This window comes from Mesocricetus auratus, unplaced genomic scaffold (genome assembly GCF_017639785.1).
Source record: "Mesocricetus auratus isolate SY011 unplaced genomic scaffold, BCM_Maur_2.0 Super-Scaffold_100003, whole genome shotgun sequence".
NCBI lineage: Eukaryota > Metazoa > Chordata > Mammalia > Rodentia > Cricetidae > Mesocricetus > Mesocricetus auratus.
In genome coordinates this window covers 93,484,992-93,506,843 of record NW_024429188.1, presented here as the reverse complement: position 1 = coordinate 93,506,843, position 21,852 = coordinate 93,484,992, and the positions used below count along the sequence as shown (strand labels likewise).

Sequence of the window (21,852 nt, the reverse complement as noted above, 5' to 3'; positions counted from 1 at the left end):
TTCATAATTGGAATAATACCCATCTTTCTGAAGTCATTATAATAATTGTATTTTAAAATTGGAAGTACATGCAAAAGGTTTAACACAAATTAGATGTTAACTGGAATGTTGACACTTTTTTAAACTGTAATTTTAATAAATTCTCTCACTGTTTTAATTTTATGGAATTTTGTAGGTAATAACATATTTACTTGAAGTTCATTTGAAGTCCCATTCCATAATATAATGCCTTTTCTCACTTGTCTTAGAAAATTGACTGCTGTCTGTTTCAATTTTTCAGTGTCTTCATTTTGTCACCACCCCTTTCCTAATTCATATATGTATATATCAACTCATATACCACATAGAAAATCTCAGCGTGGGTACTAAACTTATCTCAGAGAGTCTGTGTACAATGAATAAAATAACATATACATGGTCTCTAATTAGCCTTGCCTATGAAATCAGCATCAAGAATGGGGCTTGTAGATGAGTCCAAATATTATAAACTGCATACTTTCTGGCTTCTCTTTCATTCTTAATGGCAGCACTGATTTCAGAATACTGAGATCTCAGCCTCCATATCACCTCCCTACCATGAAAGGCTATGAGCAAACCTTCACAAAGTGATCTTATTTCAGTTATTAATCATGATAGTGCGAAGAGGGGAGGGAAAGGGAGAGGGATCTGGAATTGATATGTGAAGCAACCTTGTTTCTAATTTAAATTTAAATTTAAAAATAAAAATTAAAAAGAAACAGTAAAGAAAAGAAGAAAAAAGTAATCATGATAAAGCCAGATGAATCAGTAATAAATCATAATGAACTAAGAAACTTGCTGTCTCTTACAGGCTGGGAAGAAACTTGGATCATCATATTGTCAAAGGTTTACTGTGATAAAAAAAATGTACAAAAATGGCAAAGAGAGAAAGAGAAAGAGGGAACACACAAAAGCAATCAATCTGATATTTTATAACCTGCCTAATTTGTAATCATTTTAGTGAAATCTCCCTTAAGATAATGATATTAATCAGTTCATGAAGCCCTAATTATCTCTTGAAGATCCTGCCTCCAAATACTTTTAATATGACAGTTGCATATCAGCATGGATTTTATAAGTAAACATTTGAACCATAGAATATGTGCTAGTACTCTTGACCCAAACAAAATCAGGTAACCACTTGGACAAGCACTGTGGCTAGGACTTCAGCAATAAGTTAGGAGCCTCTTTGTAGAACACAAAATAAAAATATGGGGGAAAATCACTGGAAGCATATTATCCTGTAATTTGGGAGTTTGATAGGGTAGTAATCTCCCCAAACAGGACTATCTAAAGATAGTTAAAATAGGAACAAATATTTGGAAGCACCAAGCTGAACTAGAGAATTCAAGGGCAGCTGGAAAATCCGCAGGTTTTCAAGGCAGTTCTGAACCATCTTAAGGCTTTAGTTATTCTCTGTTGCAGATCACTAAATTCTGAAATAGGCATCTTAATATTTTAAATCCAGCACAATCTTTCTTTATAACACTATCCTTATTTTTGTCCTTTGTATGAACCCTCTAAACCAGCCAGCCTAGCATATTTACTGAGCAAAACATCCTGTGCTATAGCTATACTCACACTGTAATCAGTCCTCCAGTTACAGCATCCTCAATCCTGTTTGTGTACTGTGATTTTATCTTTGCTTGAAATAGTTTTTCAAAGCACTCCTTTATACACCAAATATTGATCTATTCTTCAACCTTCAACATATAAAATACTGTTTTGTAGACTATGTACAATGACAGTGTACAATTACATAAGTGATACTAATATAATTGTGATTAGTTTTATGGACAGCAAATAACTAAGTATGATCTAGAAGATAAAGGAAGTGAATTAAAATATGGGAGATAAGATTAGCCAAATAAATTTATAGAAAGAACAATACAGAGAACAGTACATTCTGTGCACAAATAGAGTGAAATGAAAAGGAGGGTGGAATTTTTGAAAATCTGGATAAAATAGAACTGGTTAGTTTTAAGATGTAACTAGGAGACAGAATGATGTAGGGCTGGGGAAATGACTTACTGGATAAAAGCTATTGTTTCCCAATCATGAAAACTAGAGTTCTGATCCCTATCACCCACATAAAAAGCAGGCATGCTTAGGAGATGGACTGAAATCTCAATACTCATGAAGTTTAGACAAGGGATCCTTGGGGAAAGGTGTGAATTTCTTGTTGAATTTGGAGTCTATTCATTGAGCTAATTTTTCCATTGAAAATGGGAAGCAGTCCATGAAGGCACCCAATGTTGACCTTTGGCCTCCAGAAGACACATGGACCTACATGCATACAGATATATGCATCTCACACATATGTACACACACCTGCAAAAAATGTAATTTAGTGTTATGTTGAATGTGAAAATGGTAATGCCTGAGTTGTTAACCTCTACCAATGAATATATGTTAGCTCTATTCACTGAAAGTCAATACCAAAGGAGTATCAGATTTGCAAGAAATAATTACATGAGCTGATAGTTTGAAAAAATTAGACCCGTTACATTGGTAAATTAAATAACAAATGAGCACATAAAAGCCCAAAGCATACTAACAGGAGTTAGAATCTTCTCTATGCCCATTCAAATAGTTCCAAACGTCCACTCCTATGTCCATTCAAATATTTCCAATCACTCCTACCTTAATCTATCAAGCCCACTATATGCCACTATCCTGTTCTTCCTCTCCCAAATGCTTATCATGTGATTTATGCACCCTACCCTTCATATTAAATATGTCTTATTTACATAACTAGAAATTATGTTCCCTAAATGTGGAGATTCCTATTAGATCAGGGTAACTTTTATTACCACCAAAAAACTACATGTGTAGTAAGAAATCATTTTTAATATATTTTTAAATCTTATAATAGAATTATATAATTTTCCCTACCATTTTCACCCTCAAAATATTCCCATTTATGCTCTCCTGCTCTCTTTCAAATTTATTGTCTCTTACCCTTTATTGTTACATATGTATGTATATGTTATCAAAACTGACCATTCAGTATTAGATAGCCAACTGATGTGTTCTTACATGAGGAGTATAATTTCTCCCTTTCAAAATTCCTCACTTGCCTATAACACTTTGTGTAAGGCTGAGGCTGTGGGAGCTTTCCCCTGTCCACTTTAGCATGATTATTGGTGTCTTCCATGTTGAGATGATTTTTCCTATTATAAAGTGAAAATATAGCACCCCTAGTATTAAATTGGTATAAGAACACAGTCAATTATTCTAACCTGCTCAGAATCTGTTCTTCACCTGCCAAATACCAGTTTAAAATCATAATGCCATTTCTGAAGTTCATTGTAAGGAATGCAAAATATATTTTGTACACCAAACACTAGAATAACTGATAGTTGGCTTTGTTGCTATTGTTATTGTTAATTTGTGATAATCTGAAGGCATCATAGTTTCATATGGCAGTTAACTCTTTGGGCGATATGACAAGTAGTAAAAATATGTCCCTTTTTCTATGGTTTTTACTACAGTGAAATTTTCTTCTCCACTTCATGAAACAATTCTCAAAGTGTTCTGGTAACCCCTGGCTGGAGCTCAGCCTCCCATATTTCACAAATCATAAATTAAGCTATAATTAAAGCTCACAATATGAGTTGGTACTTGTGTGTGTATGTGTGTGTTTGCTGGTGTCTGTGTCTGTGTGCTGGTGTGTGTGAGGGGGTGTGTACTGGTGTGTGTGTGTATGTGTGTTTAATAAGATTCATTTCTGTTAGTATGTATCTTATACTGGCCATTACGTGACTGGAACAGTTAACAGAAATCTACAAGGCACAAACTTCATACTAGTAGGGAGTATGTTTAGTGAAAAACAACTTTCTGTTGTTTTAATGGTGCTCAACTCATCCATTGTTAATGCATCTCTGACCTCTGTGTAGCTTTATGTCACGTCATCAAAAAAAACAAGAGTGTTTATTCATTTGAAAATGAATGTAGGGAGGGGTGAGTGGAGAGACAATTCACTAGTTAAGAGGACTATTGCAGATAATCCACACTTGATTTTCTAAACCTATATTGGTCATCTCAAAATTTACTTTATCGCCACCTCTGGGGGATCTGATACATCTGGTCTCTGCAGGGACCCATAAATGGTGTACACAAACACTCTCTTTCTCTCCCTCTCACACACACACATGCACACACACAAATGTTCCTAAAAAAGAGAGGAACATATATGAAGGATTTTGTTTATTTGCCTTTATGAAATATTTACTTACAGAATCAAGCTGATAATGTCTGTATGTATATCCTAACTGTAAATGGCTACTTATAAAATTCCATCATCACTTTTGAATGTATGGTAATAAAATTATGATAAATATTTTCCAAATTTTATATACCAATGCATTTAATATTTTAATCTTTCTTCCTAATTTTCATAGCAAAAGTCTTTTACTTTTTAAATGTGTCCAGGTATCCTCTAATATTCTAGAAGATGATAGGTATTTCACTTGTATAAATGAATAAAAGTAGAATAAAAGTAGAATTCAAAATGACTGTTCTGGTTAGCTTTCTTTTCATACCTCTCTTAAGGCACATTTGAACTTTATGTAGGCTAAAAACTGATTTCCTAAATGAAATGAAGTTAACCTTCTATTATTTTGCCCTTATGCTAAAACTAAACTGTTAACAAGAGCACTGTTAAAAAATGCTGCTCAGATTTGGCATTTTAGTAGCCAATATTCAGCATTTATGCAGGACAATGAAATCCCACTTATCTTTTATTTATTGATTTTGCATCATGAAGTGAAACTGTGATATGTTGATTATTTTTCAGATAAGCTGTAGTGTCTCTGTTTATTTTTCCCTCTCTACCCGCTCCTTTAACTTCCCCAGGAGCCAATCTCTGAAGAGTGTATTATTTGATATGGGATCTTGTTTGAGAAGAAGGGCTTTCAGCTTCACCTCCATCACTTTATCCCATCTCCCTTCAAGACACTGAATTCTAAGCTATTTAACCAAAAAAATGTTTCAGGATATAAAGTAGATGTGCCATGCAGGAGTGAATGCAGCCCATATCAGCACAGCTTCTCAACACCCTCAGTTCCTCCAACAGAGAATACACAAAAGACATACGTGTGTCTTTTACCCAATAAATGTGCCCCTGTGTGGAAAAAGCCAATGTCTTGTGTATTTCTGATTAACTATAGTGCTTTTCTCCAGAACTTCTGAATGAATTCTGAAGTAGTACCCATATAATACCTTAGAAACTAATATAAAATGTGTGGTTCTGAGAATTAATTTGAATGATTCCTATTAGAAAATGAGTTCTGTGAGAGCCTGAATATTTGTGGATCTTTTTCTTTAGTTTATGAAAAAAAAGTGCCACTGAATTAGAGGTTGAATATATATTTTCTAACATTCTGTGTTAGAGCTCATGGCCTCAGAATTCAAAGACTGCTCTGTAGATTTACAAGAAATTCCTTTGCAATTTTAGGCATTAAAACCAGGATCTCATGCACACTAGGTAAATATTATACTTTTGGGCTATATGCTAATACTAAACTTTTGTGGCTTTTGTTATAGTTTTGAGATTTTCAAATGGTTTTTCACTGTGTTATCCAGGCTAACTTCAGCCTCTTGAGTATCTTGAATTTAAGGCACCTGCCACTATGCCGAGCTATTGAAAAATAACTTCACAATTTAGTCATCTTTGTTAGATTTATAATTCTGGAGTGCTTGTGTACAGCAACAGTTAGCATCGAGGACAAACTTTGGAAGCAGTGGAAGAGACCATTTAAAAATGAAAATCCAGCCAAGCAGGTGTTCTCTGACTATAACATCAAATCATTATTTGGTTGTCTGTGAATCTTTTTCCCCTAAGATGTTGACTGAGGACCAAATAGAGTCAACTATTTAGGCTTTGTATAGCCTCATACTATATCTATCATGTATAATCTTTAACAAGTGCATAGTCCCTATGTCTGCAAGATGATTATGCAATCATGTACATAGTTTGTCCGTTTTTAAATGCCCAAAATGTCAATTTGATTGCTTGGGTTGATTTGTTCATATTTTATTAATAAACTTTGGGCTCTTTAAGTTTCCTACTCAAAAGCATAATGTTATTATTGCTTCTGTATATAATTTCTAGCAATAAGAGATTTCAGAAGATTTGTTTTGCTAAAATTGCCTGGAACGTTAACCCCAAGGTTATCACATTAGCTAAAGAGAGAGATAGTATTATACAATTTCATAATCATTTGCTAAGTTTAAAATAAATAAAAATAAAATAAATAAAAAAGGTTCTAAACATAAAATTGAGAAGTTTAGAATACTTTCAAGGCAAAACATTTCTCTGAATGCTGGGATACATATAAAACTCATAAAGTAGGTCACAGATTTAGGCCCAATCTATTTTGTGTGTGGTTATAATGCTACCCTGTAAATGAGACATGCCCCCAAATTTTGATCTGACTGTCTCCTGTGGCTGGGCAATAATGTGCTAAAGCTATCCCCTCAATACAGAATTCCCAGTGAATAATATTCCTTTCATCATTGTTAATGGTGTTAAATAATTCCAAAACTCTCCTCAGGGCAGCTGCTTTGTGCTCCGGAGCTAAACACAGGAAAGGCTAACATTTTCTTTTATGTGTCTGCCTGCAGACACAGATGTTGTTTGTGTTGTCTAGAAGCACAAAATTTGCTCTAAAATATCACTGCTGCTTTCAGTGAGTCAAAATGATGTGATGATAGTGAAGGGAATCCATAAGAATTAGTTACTAGAAAGTGGAATATTTCAGGAGGAAGTATAAAAATATATTAAACTTGCATAACAACAATGAGCTAATATATGCAGAGTTGCAGGGTACCTTTTCAGGCTGTCAGTGATGGAGGAAATGCCCATTGTCTTCTGGCTGCCATATCCCTCAAAGTATTTTGGCAGCTAGCTGTGAAAATCCAGATGGAAACAGCAGTGAACTGAATGAAGCCTGGGAAGCAAGAAGCAGGACGTTCTTGCCTCAGCCACATGCACATTGCAATAATAAGAGCTAGGCTGTGAATTTGAATTGGCTACTTATAACTTCATATGCTCTGCCAGGTGATTAGGACCCAGTGTTAAAATTGTTCCCAAGTTAGTTTTGCCATTTAGCGCCCATCCAGCCTTAGACAATTTATTTAATTTCTCTTAGAGCCTCAGTTGCTTTCTTTGGAAAACAGGAATAAAAACAACTTTTCTCAGAGGGCATACTGTGAGGATTAAATGAAATAACATGTGCTTCAAGGCCTGGTGAAAGAAAATCCTGAATACACATTCGTATTTATTTTCATCTTATCAGAATATTTGACACTGTGTGTTCTTTTTAGCTTCACCTCTAATTATGTGTAGCCAAGGACTATGGAATCTGTACTTAAGTGAGATATACTAAAACAAGTGTTTAGATGTAAGACCTTGTATTTATTCATTTGTTCATGAATTTCTTGGTAAGCAATGTAAATTAATTTCTCATTTTCCATGGCTAATAGTGACCTTTCTTTCCAAATACATATTTTGTTGGTAAACATGTAATGTAAAGAACTACCATCAAAAATATTTTCCTGTTCTTATCTATTATATTCTAAAATGAAGTCAACACTAGCCTGAATAGCAAAACTATTTGACTGCTATGAAAATCTTCCCCTTGGTAAATATCAAATGATGCAATAACTAAGTCATACTATACACTTACATTTAACTCTGTCACTTAATACATATACATATCTGTATACAATTTTAAACCTTTCAGAGATTAATATTATACAAAGGAAACACTACTAAACCTGGCACAGTGGCACATACTTTTAATCTCCACACTCAGGAGGCAGAGGCAGGTAGATGTCAGTGAGGTCAGTCCTAGCCTGTTCTATGTAGTGAGTTCTAGGACAGATAGAGATAAACAGTGAGACCTTGTCTCAGAGAAAAAGAATCACAAAAAAGATAACAAAACTAACACCCCATTGTTTCAAGGTACTTTTTCAGGGTTGTTTTAATAGTAGGGTTTGCATCTTGACTGAGTTAACCCAACTTCTCTTTTAGACTCCTTTGAAAGAGTTACTGCATATAACCATAATGAATAACCAGGTTTGTGAAAGAAATGTCAATCGACATAATAAAACAAAAGCAACTAGCATGTTGAAGTGGCTGAAGTCATTGATAACATGAAATCTTCATGATCTCTCATTGTATTTTATCATTTAGGATCCTTAAATGCTTTCTGTCATGGATAGGATCAAACTGAATGTGAAGAATTGGAAGAGGGGAACAAATATGATCCAAATACACTCTATGAAATACTCAGAGAACTTATAAAAGCATTATTACTTTAAAATATCTGGCCAAAAAATCTTAAGGAAGGGTTTATTTTGTCTAACTTTAAAGACACACTCTATCATGTTAGGAAAGCTTGGCAGCTTATCAGGAAACAGCGGGCACATTAAATTCATAGTCAAGTAGAGTGAGCTTCTTTGACTTCATATAGAATAAGACTCAAGCCAGGAATGCCAAGATCATATCCTAATATAAATACTTCTTCACTGATGTGCCTAAAATTTTTTTGCCTCTTGAGTCATTCTAAATTCTGTCAGGTTGACAAACTATGTTAACTATCACAGGTACAATCTCTTTTTTGAGCTTAGGTTGCCATCAAACTTATGATCCTATTGCTTCCATATATAGTGTGAGAATAGAAGTCGTGCTCTGCGTCAGGCTATTTGGCTTCTTTAACTCAGGATAATAAATTTCATATATGTACACTATAAATATTTAATATTATTTGCTGTTGTATGTGTAAATACATTTTTGTCCCTTTTTGATGTCTTGTTACTATCCAACTATGTAGATTTATATAGTTTTAATTTCTTCTGTTGATGACCTTATGAGATGTTTCCAACTTTCACCTTTCCCAAACAAGCTTGCAATAAGCATTGAAATACACATTATTATTTTAGTATGCAATTTCATTTCTCTCTGGTAAAATTTGATAGGTAGACCATTCTATCAGTATAACAAGTAAGTATTTCACTTTGTAAGATATGAAGTTCCAACTAGTCCTAAAACCAAATTTTCCCTTGAACTATGTTTTAAAAAAGTATAGTAACAAGACTGAAATGGAAACAGCTTTACTACTCAATCTGGGGTTACACTGTGTGTACCAAAAAGCTATGATCGCCTACTTGTCCTCTATAAGCCAGTTGGGACAGTCAAATTAATTAGTAAAAGACTAAAAATGAGATTTAGACAATGTGACATCATAGGAAATAGAGATAAAGAGACACAATGACTCCCTTAATTCCTTCAGGTCCTGTAAGTGAGTCCAAGAGTAAAACTTCCTGATAGGAGTCGAGATAGTTATAACTCAACTTTTATCCACTTAGAGGTTTCCATCATCAGAAGCACTCAGCAGGATACTTTTTAAACTCACTGACCTGGTGATCTCTGTGTTGTATATCTTACAAAACTGACTAATTACAAAGACAAAAGAAGCTTCTATTAACAAGAGCTTAAATGTATTTTACTAATAACTTTTAACTGGTTCTAGTAAATCCCTCCAGTCCTACACTCTAGAGTGTGTTTCTGAAGAATTTTTCTAGGTTATTTTGTAACTCATTAAGACAAATGGCATTCCTTTGAGAGACTGTTTCTATCAGAGCATCCAGAAGGCTTACTCTTCATTAGTCCAATATTGTTGTAAATTGTTTATTCCCCATAATCCATAGATAGTAGCCTGCTGTCCTTTCCTTCTTGCCAAATTTGCAAACCATCAGTTATTTGAAATCCATTGACAATTCAGTGAAACAAAAAATTACAAATAGAATTACTAAGCATTTTTGTTAAGCAAAACTATTTTGTATGTGTCACAGTTATATTCAAGATTTTAACCCTTTTAAGAGTAATTTCACATTTACATTTTATTTTAAAATTTTGATATGTAATAATTCTTTGAGATGTGAAGTGACCTAAATTTATATAGTTCTTCAACAACAGGTTACAATAATTTTTTTCTATTTATTATATATTTAAGTATATACATTAGGAGGTCTTGACATACTTGTCTTGCTATTTATAGTCATAGCAAAATAATTGTTATAGGTAAGCAAATTAAAATGTCCATAAGACTATATAGTTACCATTTTTTGTGTGTGTAGTATTGATACCTCAACCCCTGGTATCAATAAAGACCAGTTTTGGTTTCAAAAGCTCACAATGACTAAGAGAAAATGACATAATATATAAAGAGAAAATTTGAATAATTTATTTACAGTTTGGCTAAAACTAGGGACATAAATTCTTAATCTGTGTGTACTTTGCCTAAAATAGTGTTATAGTTTATAAAAAAAGATTAAATAAAGCCAGGAAATATGCATATGTAGATTTCTCTGTGGACCCTAGTTATGGAAGCTGGGAGGTAGTCTTTCCTCTAAAAGACATGTTTTATTTTCTGACATCTGAACTCTTGAAGATAAACCCTTTTCAGACTCAACCTCACAATTATCAAAATAATCCTAATTCCTAGGGCCCTTGTTGCAGTATGAGTACCTAAAATCTACTGTTTTGATCACTCAGCCGCATACAGTTTTTAATATTGAAAGATACACAAAAATTTAGAAGATAATACACAATATAGGAGACAACAGTCTAATTCAAGAGACAATATATACGATATAAATAATGATAAAAATATATATCCATGCATAAGAGTATAAAATAGGTTCTAAGTGTTAGCATGAAATGTAAAATCACTGGGATGGAGGACATTTACAGAAAATTTTCTGAGGTTCCCAAGACAGATTAGTGCATCAGATTAAAGATCAAAGAGAAGAATTTTGGGTGCTTGGCATGGCATGCTCAGTGCCACAGAGGCAAATATGAATAGAGTGTCTCTGAAATGTGTTAATAAAAGCAATAAAGTGGAATGCAGTTTATTCCGTAGCTCTTCATGAGTATTGACTCAGGTTCTATTCTGACCTCTTACTCAATCATCACAAAACAAATGCTATCAAAGAGCTGTGGAATGTATCAGAGGTCATATTGTTGGCCTTTGTAAATTTATGTGTGAAGCACTCACAAGTATCTTTAATGGTGTCACTCCTCTACATGGAATTGTACAGTAGATTAATGCAGTTTAAAATTTCAGACACACACAAGCCCAATACACTGAGCAAACAGCTTCACATGCTTAGTGAGCATAATGGAAGAACCTGCAAGACCACACTGGGCAATAAGAATGCAGGCCCCAAAGTGTTATGAATAGCCACAAAATTGGACCAACACAAGTAAGAAATGAGAAATTTTTAGGGCCATTGAACATCACGTACTTGCAGTGTTCAGTAGCCCTGAAAATTTCTCATTTAAGCCAGGAAGTCCCTGTCTTATTCGAAATGTTGAAATAAAGCCAGCATGTGCAAGTAAGTTCTCATTGATCAAATTTCTACTATTGTCCAGGACATCCCACTATCTTTTATGGTCCCTGATTTCCTTTTCAGGTTCTTGTCCCAAAGACTGTACACCAGCATTCCTCCTTTTCACTCTGTTGATAACTGTTACATTAGCTTCTAAACATGTTCCCTTATCTTATGTGAATACAGTCAAAAGGAATAGATAGATCTCTAAGATGAAAAATTAGTTGAGGAAATAGCATTTGCTTACTCCCAAATTAAATTTCTTTCCTCTCTTTAGATTGATGACTATTTTGGTCTTTCTCTAAGTGTGATCAAATTTTGTTTAGATTTTCCCCAGGTTCTTATCTCATCACTCTTTTTTGACTTTGTGTACTTATTTGTTGGGCTTCCCTGATAAAAGCTATTATTTTACATGATAACGTTTCACTGCAATCCTGAAAGTATTCTTTTTGGCATCAGAAAGGTATTTTTAAACTATGTTCTGGGATGTTGTCAGGTAGGCAGTAGCAGTTTATTATAGATTATCAGTGTTTATACTTCTGGGTTTAAACCCTGCAGGAATTTGCTGGTGTCCTTTCTGTATAGCAGGTGGAGATCTTGAAAGGAAAATAAGGCATCGTCGGCATGGAAATGCAAACAGGAGGTTTGGATTCAGGAAGCATGGCCATTTTATTTATGTTCGCTGACAACCACAAGCCCCAATCCTACCCGTTTGGCCCACTCCCACTCTCGGTCCTATACCACAGAAAGGGCCTATGAGCCCCCAGCCTGAAACTAAAGGTCAGATTTAGATGGCATGCTTTTCTTACTTTGCTATCACTGGGGCCTTAAAGAGACTCTCTCTGGAACTTTGCAAAGGACATGACAGTCTTGCAAACTCATGCTGCTCATTGCCTTATGCAGCAGCAAACAATTGATACAGGTTTTTCATAAAGAGCAAAGGAAATTAAAAATTTGACTAATCCTCTAAGAAAAACCAGCAAAGGGTGGTTGTTTTTGGTTTTTGACTTGAAATTGAGTGGGTTTTCAGCGAAGCTGTGTTGAAGTACACTCAGATCAACTGATTTGTTTGAAAACGTCATATCATTTTCTTCTGAAAGGCTCCAAACTGAGAAACAGAAAATGGTTTCCAGTAGTGAAAATTATTTGTCCCATATCAAGGATTGCTAATTACTTTCTTTGTATTTTTTACTAGAGACTGTAATAAACCATTACATGTTCCCTAGAACCAGTAATGGATTTCTAAGTGGTCAATAAGATTTTTCAATTGTGTGAATTCATTATAACAAAGTCCTATTTGTGATAACCTGATTGTAAAGTGGTAACATTATGTTTATACTGAGTAAGCATTTACACAGTTGTATTTTTTACATTTAGTATTTTAAAAGTTCTGTATACTAATAAATGTGTAATTCAAAAAGATTCCTCAGGCTGCATCAATATTTTAATGCACTGAGTTTTCTAATGATAACACAAGAATTTATTTAGCTTCTATGTGTACTTGTTCATCATAAAACTTTTTCTATTTAATTATTGACCTTTCACATTTTGTCCTGAGATGTTGCTATACATTTTACAATTAAAGAATCTGAATTTTCCTCAGGTGACTTAATTTTAAAAAACTGTATAAGTACTTAAAAGATTTCATTTCTGTATAATTCACGAGTTGTCATGAAACAAACTAAAAGCAATAATATCATCATGATCCACTATTTTGAAAATAGTCTCTCCTTTTTACATATTAAATCCCCAAATTTCAAGTCATAGCTAAAAATAACCATGTTTCTTGACCTGGCAATATTTTCCTGGATCATGATGCTTTGAAGATTCTTGGATTGTCAATGGGTAGGTTTTCTTATTTTTTTATATTTAAATTAGAAACAAGACTTCTTCACATGTCAATCCCAGTTCCCTATCCTTCCCCTCCTCCCCTGCCCCCCACCAACCTCATCAACCCTCCACTTAGTCCCTACTCTGCTCCCCAGGGGGAATGAGGTACTCCATGTGGTATCTCCGAAGTCTGTCATTTCATCTGAGGCAGGGTCTAGGCCCTCTCCAATGTGTCCAGACTGAGAGAGCATCCCTCAGTGTGGAATGGGCTCACAAAGTCCATTCTTCTGTCAGTGATAAATACTGATCTACTACCCAAGGCCTCCTCACCGACATCCAAATTTTCCAAAGTGATGTATCAGTTTATATTTTGCCATCAGTGTGTGAGACTTGTGGTTTCTCTTATTAGCACTTGATAATGTGAGTGTTTGAGTAAGAATTTACCCCCATAGGTTTATATATTTGAATATTTAGTCACCAGAGAGTAGAACTGTTTGAAGGAATTAGGAAGACTGGCAGGTATGGCCTTGTGGGAGGAAATGTATCATTGGGGGTAGGCTTTGAAGTTTCAAAAGCTCGAGTTTGGTAGAACCCCCTCCTCTCTGCTTATGGATCAAAATGTATCTCTCAGCCATGATGTAGCTTCAACAGCATACCTGTCTGCCACCATGTTCCCCTGCCATGATGATAATTAACTAAATCTCTGAAACTGAAATCAAGCCCTCCAATTAAATGATTTCTTTTATAAGAATGCCTTGGTCATGGTGTGTCTTCACAGCAATGGAACAGTGACTAAGACAGTAAGGGATTTCTGGGTTTTATTTCATTGTATTTTATCCTAGGCCATATGTGGTTGTACTACATTGCAGTTGTAGTTTATATTTTTCTGATAACTGTGTTAAACATATTTTATTTATTTATTAGCCAATCTTATATCATTTTGTGTGAAATATCTTCTCAAACCTATTATCCATTTAAGAAATTGCACTTTCACTCTTCTAGTTTCTCCTATGTAGTCTCTTGAAAGATGGTAAAACACTTTTATCTTAGAATAAAAATTAGAAACATATTCATGGGACTGCAGATACACTAACTTGAACATCTCTATCCTATTTTATACTTGGAATGTAGATGGAATACCGTTCCTCATGTATCAGTCTAGCCATTTAAACCTTAGGTGTTCTAAGAGTATACATTTCTTTCTCTTGTGGATAGCTTTTTTGTAAGAACAGGTCTATAATAAACTCAGTTGAACTTTATCTTCTCTAGGGAATATGTAGTATTTTAGGTAGCAAGGTTATATGTGCAGGGCTAAAAACAACCACTAAGGGTACATTGAATTGCTTGTTAAATAATGTATCCTGGGGGAATTTTAAGCAGAATGCAGACTTTCATGTATTCAAGAAAATATTTAGCAATGATAACGCGGACTTCAAGAAGAGGAAGTAAAGCAGTTCGATGAACATCATGTATGATGATAAGTAAAATGTTTTCCTTTTTCTGAAATTTCACAATCACTCTAGCTTTGTCTCCTTAACCACTTCATGAGAAGAACTAATGACTTGCAAAGATCTTTTCTAATATAGTTTGTTGAAGAAAGAATACATTTGTCTAACTTACTTAATTAGAATATTTGTAATTTAGTCTGTTAAAAATGATATATAATTCCAACAAAAACCAAATTGGTTAGCCTGTGCAATTTTTGATACTATTAAATGACATTTACTTTGAAAGGAACAAATCAATGCTCAAATTTCCTTTTAAGTCAGAAAATAAAATCTCTTTAACAAAAGTGGTGTCTGTCTACATCTGTCTGTCTTCCCTTGGGAAAAAATTTATCCCAGTATTTTATCAATCTAGAATTGCAAGTGGTCGTCTATTTATATTTACCAATCTTTTTTTTTCAACAAATGCCATGATTCAGTTACACATATTAAAAGTCTTGGGAAAGTCATATCTCATGTGCCATCACCTGAGTGAAACTAAATATAAGTCAATGTTTTGGGAAGTGAGTTTCCTCATTAGTTATCTGAACCTATGAAAAATGCATGTAGGTCCATCATAGTCATTCAGCACAAATATTTTCTCTTCCTTGTCCTCAGAATTCAAGCTTGTAGGACAAAATCTATTATAATGGCATGACAAGGTTGTACCTTCACTGCTCTCCTTTTCCCATTGACTACAGAGAAAATTCTAAGACCTAAGTTTTCAAGCTAAGTTTTCTATGATGACTACAGGCCTTGCCTTAAAATCCTTTTAAATGCAAACTATGTAGTCCAACTGCATATCTACTGCATACCTACTGCATTAGGCATTAAGCCAGAGGGTAGAGTGGAAGTGAGGGTAAGGTACAACCATTTGGTTTGACAAGCCTTCCAGGTGATTGTGAGGCAGGCAAGTTTGGTAACTGGTATTCTAGGGGAAGAAAAGAAGTTGTGTTTAAAAAACTATGGGCATTCTTTTTTTACACCTATAAGCTGGCATGTTCATTATCAAGTTGCTACAGAAACACCAATGTTGTAGTATACAATAAAGAACCAAGGTGAAATCAGAATGAGTATCCCCAAATTCCTAAGATTTACATTGAGCAAAATTAACTTTGTTTTTTAACGTTATAGCAGAAAAATCATGATTTACTAAGGTTTTGCGTTTGATGAGTGAAACCATAGCTATAGTTAAAACATAATTCTAGTAGAAAAGTACAAGTATTTTGAAAGAAATTAATCCATGCAATCACAAAGTAGCATTCTGAGCAGTGACTTTCAACTAGAATGGTTAATTGTTATTGAATTTCCTAATACATCATAGTAGATTTATTTTTCTGTAATGTCTGTTTCACAAAGCACAGTGCTAGGAGCATAACAACTATTAACCAGGCGTTAAGCACTGCCTTCTAAAACCTTTATTTAGTAATTTTTGTATCTCCAAAATAGTTACTATAACAAATGTGCATTCTGAATTTTCTCTAGTACATGGTCTAAGAGCAAACATTTTCTGTATTCAAAGAATTGAATTCATGTTAGAGTTTGCATTTTATTGATATGCGCTATGGATTATATGAAGTCAGTTAAGCCTTTTCCCTGACAATTGACATACCCTGTCTCCCATGTCAGTCTGAGAAAATCATATATAGTGTATTACATCCCTGGATTATCTTATCTAAGTATAACATGGACATTTCAGATGATATGTCTTGGCATGTGGCCATTTTTCATTAACTTATTAGGATTGTTAAAGCATCCCACCCCTTTTGACACCTTGCTGTAATTGAATATAAATTGACTATAAGACAGAATGCCAGATATTCATGCAATAGGTTCATGGGACTTTAGTGGCATCTAGCAGAAATGATGCTCATGTTGAGTATTGTAGCAATAAATAAATACAGAAATACAGAAATAGAGGCTTTTGCTGTTGGTGTAGTCTGATGGAAAAATACCACCAGCATATTGGATTTACTTTTTTCACTTACTAAATGACATAATTATTGAAGATTCTAACCATGTTAAATCCTAAAATTTGGTAGAAAGGGGAAAAAGCCAAACCATGAAGTACTGCCTTGTTGCAATATCTATTTTTAATGTTTTGTTATTGTTGTTTGTTTATTTGTTTAAAGAGCAAAGAAATAATTATTCCCCACCCACCCAGTCTCTTCCAGAACTACAACTGTTTAGCTTCCTAAGTCTGCCCTCTCTGAATTATCTGAAAGGCTTAACTTTTCTTTCTTTCTAACTCTGTTATGTTTACCCTCACACTTTAGACTTCCTTACTCTTTCTCTAAAGTCCTTGTGGCATTGTGATGGTGGTTGAATGGGTTTTTCCCGTTTTCCACTCTGCTCCTCCAAGCAGCTGTTTTGTGTTACAGACTACCCGCCAAGGGATTTGTGTTTTAAGCTCAAATACAGTCATCCTCCAGCTTTAAAACAAAACAAAAGAATTGGCAAAAAGTAGACCTTAAACTCATTTGGAGACAGTGGAAAGCAATATTAGTTGCTCATAATTTTAGAGTTTAACATATTTGAATAATCTATTTGACTGTAATGTTTTTCTCAGTTTTATATTTCTTATTATATTATATATAATATATATGGCATACACAGAAAAGCAAATAATTTTGTTATTTTAAGCACAGGTTGCTGTATAGATCATATATATTCATTCTATAAGAGAAATTGCTTTCAAGGACATCTCTCTATACTTTATATTTATTATACTCACTTATTTCATTATATTTTGTGCAACCAAAATATTGTAGCTCTAAGCTATTTTGAGGACACATTTTTTGCTACAACCTTGTAAGAATCAAAGGGAGCATAATTTTAAGTAACAGAAGTGCAAAATAAGCACAGAATTCTAGCTACCCTAAATAAAGACCAGAATTCTAACTTTGCAAAAACTCATAATTACTAGCAATGGGGAAGGAGAAACTTGAGGACAGAAAAATGAAAGTTAGTGATTTTGTTCATAATTATATGCTCTTTTTTTGTCTGAACTTTGTTTCTTTGCAGAGATAGAATTCTGTGAAACACCTCCTACTTTGTGCTCTGGCTACCAGACAGACATGCACAGCATTTCTCGGCATGGCTACCAGCTAGAGATGGGGTCTGATGTGGACACAGAGACAGAAGGTGCTGCGTCACCTGACCATGCGCTGAGAATGTGGATAAGAGGTATGAAGTCGGAACATAGTTCCTGTCTGTCCAGCAGGGCGAATTCTGCATTGTCCTTGACTGACACTGACCATGAACGGAAGTCTGATGGGGAAAATGGTAAGAAAGCTACATCTGCAATTCAAATGAAATTCATGAAGAATGACTTTACCCCTTTGCTTTGTTATCACTTCCTATATCTGCCCATCTTTCATTTGGCATGCAGAACACAAATATACGTTAGCAGATTCCCAGGAACAAGGAGTATACTTAAGTATCTGGTATATAGATACAATTATTTATAATGACACAAAATAGTGTTCATTTCTGAGGAACCCCCTAGAGAAATTATCTCATGTAGTCAGCAATATTGTGAATGTCTTATTCATTACTCACCTTTTATCTTTATTTTTATTTTCCAGCGCTACCCCAGTGGGATTTATTATAGGAAGTACTCATTTCATGTGTTTTGGCTTTATATCAGTGTATGAACAAGTAGATGAGCAATTATATACAATGCACACTCTCTGTAGGGACTCTATATTTTGATTCAAATTAACTTGCTGAGTGTATAAACAGATTCACATTAGTCACATTAGAATGAAATTATTTCACAAACACAACTATTTTAAAGACACCAGTCATTTTCCAGACAATAACTACTAGCAGCAATATCATTATGTTCTAATTATATATGATTTCCTTATACATCTTACAAAATGAAATGTTTTTGATTTTTGAGTGTTGAGGAAGGAGTTAACTTATTTAATGTGTGTTCTTCTCCCTCAATCAAAAAGTAATTTCATAATAGGCACATTAAGTGACTATTAATCAAATTAATCTAGGCTAAACATCATTTTCTTTGTCAAAATTTTATATGAGTTCCCTTTTATCCACATTCATGCCAGCATAATAAGTGAATTAGACCATTTAAGAATGACAATACTATTTTTTCACCTTATAAGATCACATGAAATCATTTATATATTAACTGAAAACAAATTTTCTAAAAGAACAAAGGGACAGGGAGCACTGAGAAAAAGGGGATGGTAGAAAAATATACTCAGTATTCAATATATGCCTGTAAAAACAGAATTTAAGTGAAAACAAACAGTAACACAGAAAGCATCATTTTCTATGATTCAGTCTCATTCTGGGAGATAAGTTCCTCTTTCTTCCAGCATGAGATTCTTTGGGAAATTCCCATTTCTTTGGGGTCTATTGTTTCAGTAGTCTGGTAGTCAGATTGAAAGACACAACTGTCAGTTTTCAATGTTTTCATCTCTACCAGGCTGGTTGTAGCCCCTCACACAAACAATTGCAATAAGTTCACTCAGTTGAAACACACATTCTGAAAGAGGTTTCCCCCTGGACTGTACCACTCTATGTCTATATGATCCTCAATGGGAGGTTTCTTTTAGGGGTGAGGAAAATTATAGAAGTAGCGTTGATGTTTCACCACTCTGAAAAGAATAAGCACTATTGAATCATTTGCTTTAATGGGGGAATCTTATGATACATACATAGATTATTTTTTTATCAATGCTGTTATGTTTTAAAAAAACACCTGAATGTGGGTGTCAGTTATGAGACCTGGGCTGTCTATGGGACCTCTGGCAATGGAACCAGTATTTATCCCTTAGTGCACAAATGGACTTTGGGACCCTATTCCTAATGGAAGGATACTGTCTCAGCCTAGATACATGGGGAGGGTCTAGGCCCTGCCACAAGTGATGTGACAGACATTGATGATCCCCCATGGAAGGCCTCTCCCTCCCTGGGGAGTGGAGAGTGGGATTGGGAGATAGTGGAGGGAATGGGAGGACAGGAGGGAGAGGGAACTGGGATTGATATGTAAAATAAGATTGTCTCTAATTTAAACAAAAACACTCTGCAGTGTTCATGTTGAAATTTAAGGAATGTCAGACAATGTAGACAAAGATTAATTAGTAAAATGTTTAATATTACAGGTTTTAAATTCTCTCCTGTTTGTTGTGACATGGAGGCTCCAACTGGTTCTACTCAAGGCAAGTGTTCTGAAATTTTTGGCTACAAGTTTCTTTACCTCATTCAATCGTGGCACCCACATAGTCCACAAAATGAACATTATCCAACTAACAAGTAACATTATCAGAGATTATTCTAGTGGGCATGTACTGGCTTGCTTTATTCCTTTAATTGTATGTACTTTACTTATGAAGATAAGCTTAAAGGCAGGGAGAATTCTCAGTTGTCTTGGGGTTCTGCTCTAAATAGAATAGCTACCTTCTGGTTCTTGTTCTTGTTTTGTTGTTATTTTGTTTTGCATTTAGAATGGTTTTAACAAGGTATAAATCTGATGCTGTCATGCAGTCCTGCGTAGCAGATGTCCTTGGTCCTTTTTTCCACATGTTACTATCTTGGCCTTACAATCACATTTTATTCATGTCATTAATTATAAATAATTCATCAAAAAAGAAAGAGAAAAACTAAAGCAAAAAACAAGGTCATTATTTAATGAAGATTTTTAATTTTGCAATTCTTCAAGAAAGAGGCATTGATGTCTGTTTACTTCTTCCTTATTGTACTCATTGGCTTTGTTCCTTAGAAGGATAATAAGCAAAGCAACATTCATAAATGATTTGTATGACTTAGTTTGCACTTTGTGGTAGGTCCTTGCATCAAACCACATTTATTAAAAGTTATGACGTGTTTGGGATATAAAGACTAAGAATAGTAATTAAAACATAGGCAATATTAATACTTACTATTGTTGTTGAATCTGCAATTCTAAATCCCCAAGCATATCCTCATATTATTATCTGACTTCATGCTAAGACCTATTGCCTCTATTTCATTATTTCTTTTATTATATTATAATTTTAGTGTAATTACATCATTCCCCTTCCCTTTCCTCTTGCCTCTTTTACAAGACAAAGGGTAAACAATAATTCATAAACTCATTTTATAGTAGAAAATCCTCTAGTACTTTCTTCTCTCTTACATCATGTTTTTTCTGTGATGTGAAACTGAACAACTCCACTTAGAGTTCTTTATGTTTTACACTGTGTCCTACCGCTTCTAACAAGGAGTATGTAATTTTTATCTCATTTATAACCTATAGTAAGATTCCACTAGTATAGTAACTATAAGTTTCAACTGATGATAACTAGGGTTGGCTTGTATTTAATATTTTCTTAGAGAAAACTTGGGAGTATAAATGCTTTTGTTTTCCCAAATGCAAGTTAATTTAAAGAAAAAATATTTTCAACTCATTTAACTTGGTGTTTGCATGCAAATGGAGCTATTTATTTCCCACTGATATCATCCATTCATAAAAGCATGCCAGCAGGGTATCTATCTCATTAACTCATTAACTTGAATTTATACATTCTATATCTGAAACATAAAAATGCTTGAAATATTTTTGATTTATAACTTTCAGCATCTCAGATTCCAATTCCATTCCATTCTATCTCTGTGATTCAATTAGTCTCAGTGACATTTTATTTTTGTTTCTGCCTTCCTATACTTTCTGTTTTTTTTTTTAATTATTAATGACACTATGGAAACAATATTATGAACCACTTTAGGATGATTTAAGCCTCACTGCTGTGAATGAGGCATACAAGCTTAGATAAGTGAAATTGTTATTTTGGGTGAGTTATCCAACCATGAAAAAATCTAAGACATGAAATCAAAGACGCTTACAATACTGTCCATCACATGTATGCTGTATGACTTAGTGTTATTTAATGGTTCTACTTGAATGTCTAGAATCTTGCCTCAGTAGATTGATTTCTTTCATTTATTCAATAACTAAGTCCTTAAAATATGTTTTTACCATTTTATCAACCATGTTTCGATGCTCTAAATTTAATTTAAATCTGTAATATGTTATAATCTCCAAAGAATTTTACTAAAACTCAACTTTACTATTGGATCATTTGAACAAAGAATGGAAATGAACAGGTAA

The 21,852-nt window shown here is 34.1% G+C and overlaps 1 protein-coding gene across 4 annotated transcripts in view; it reads left to right on the top strand.

Annotated features, from left to right (window-relative positions):
* Tenm1 (teneurin transmembrane protein 1) overlaps positions 1 to 21,852 on the top strand; it is a 789,988-nt gene that overhangs the window by 289,247 nt on the left and 478,889 nt on the right. For all 4 annotated transcript variants that reach the window (XM_040744566.1, XM_040744568.1, XM_040744567.1 and 1 more), the window contains 2 exons: positions 17,757 to 18,017; positions 19,868 to 19,924. In XM_040744566.1, the coding sequence (XP_040600500.1) occupies positions 17,757 to 18,017; positions 19,868 to 19,924 (318 nt within the window). The remainder of the gene's footprint in view (positions 1 to 17,756; positions 18,018 to 19,867; positions 19,925 to 21,852) is intronic.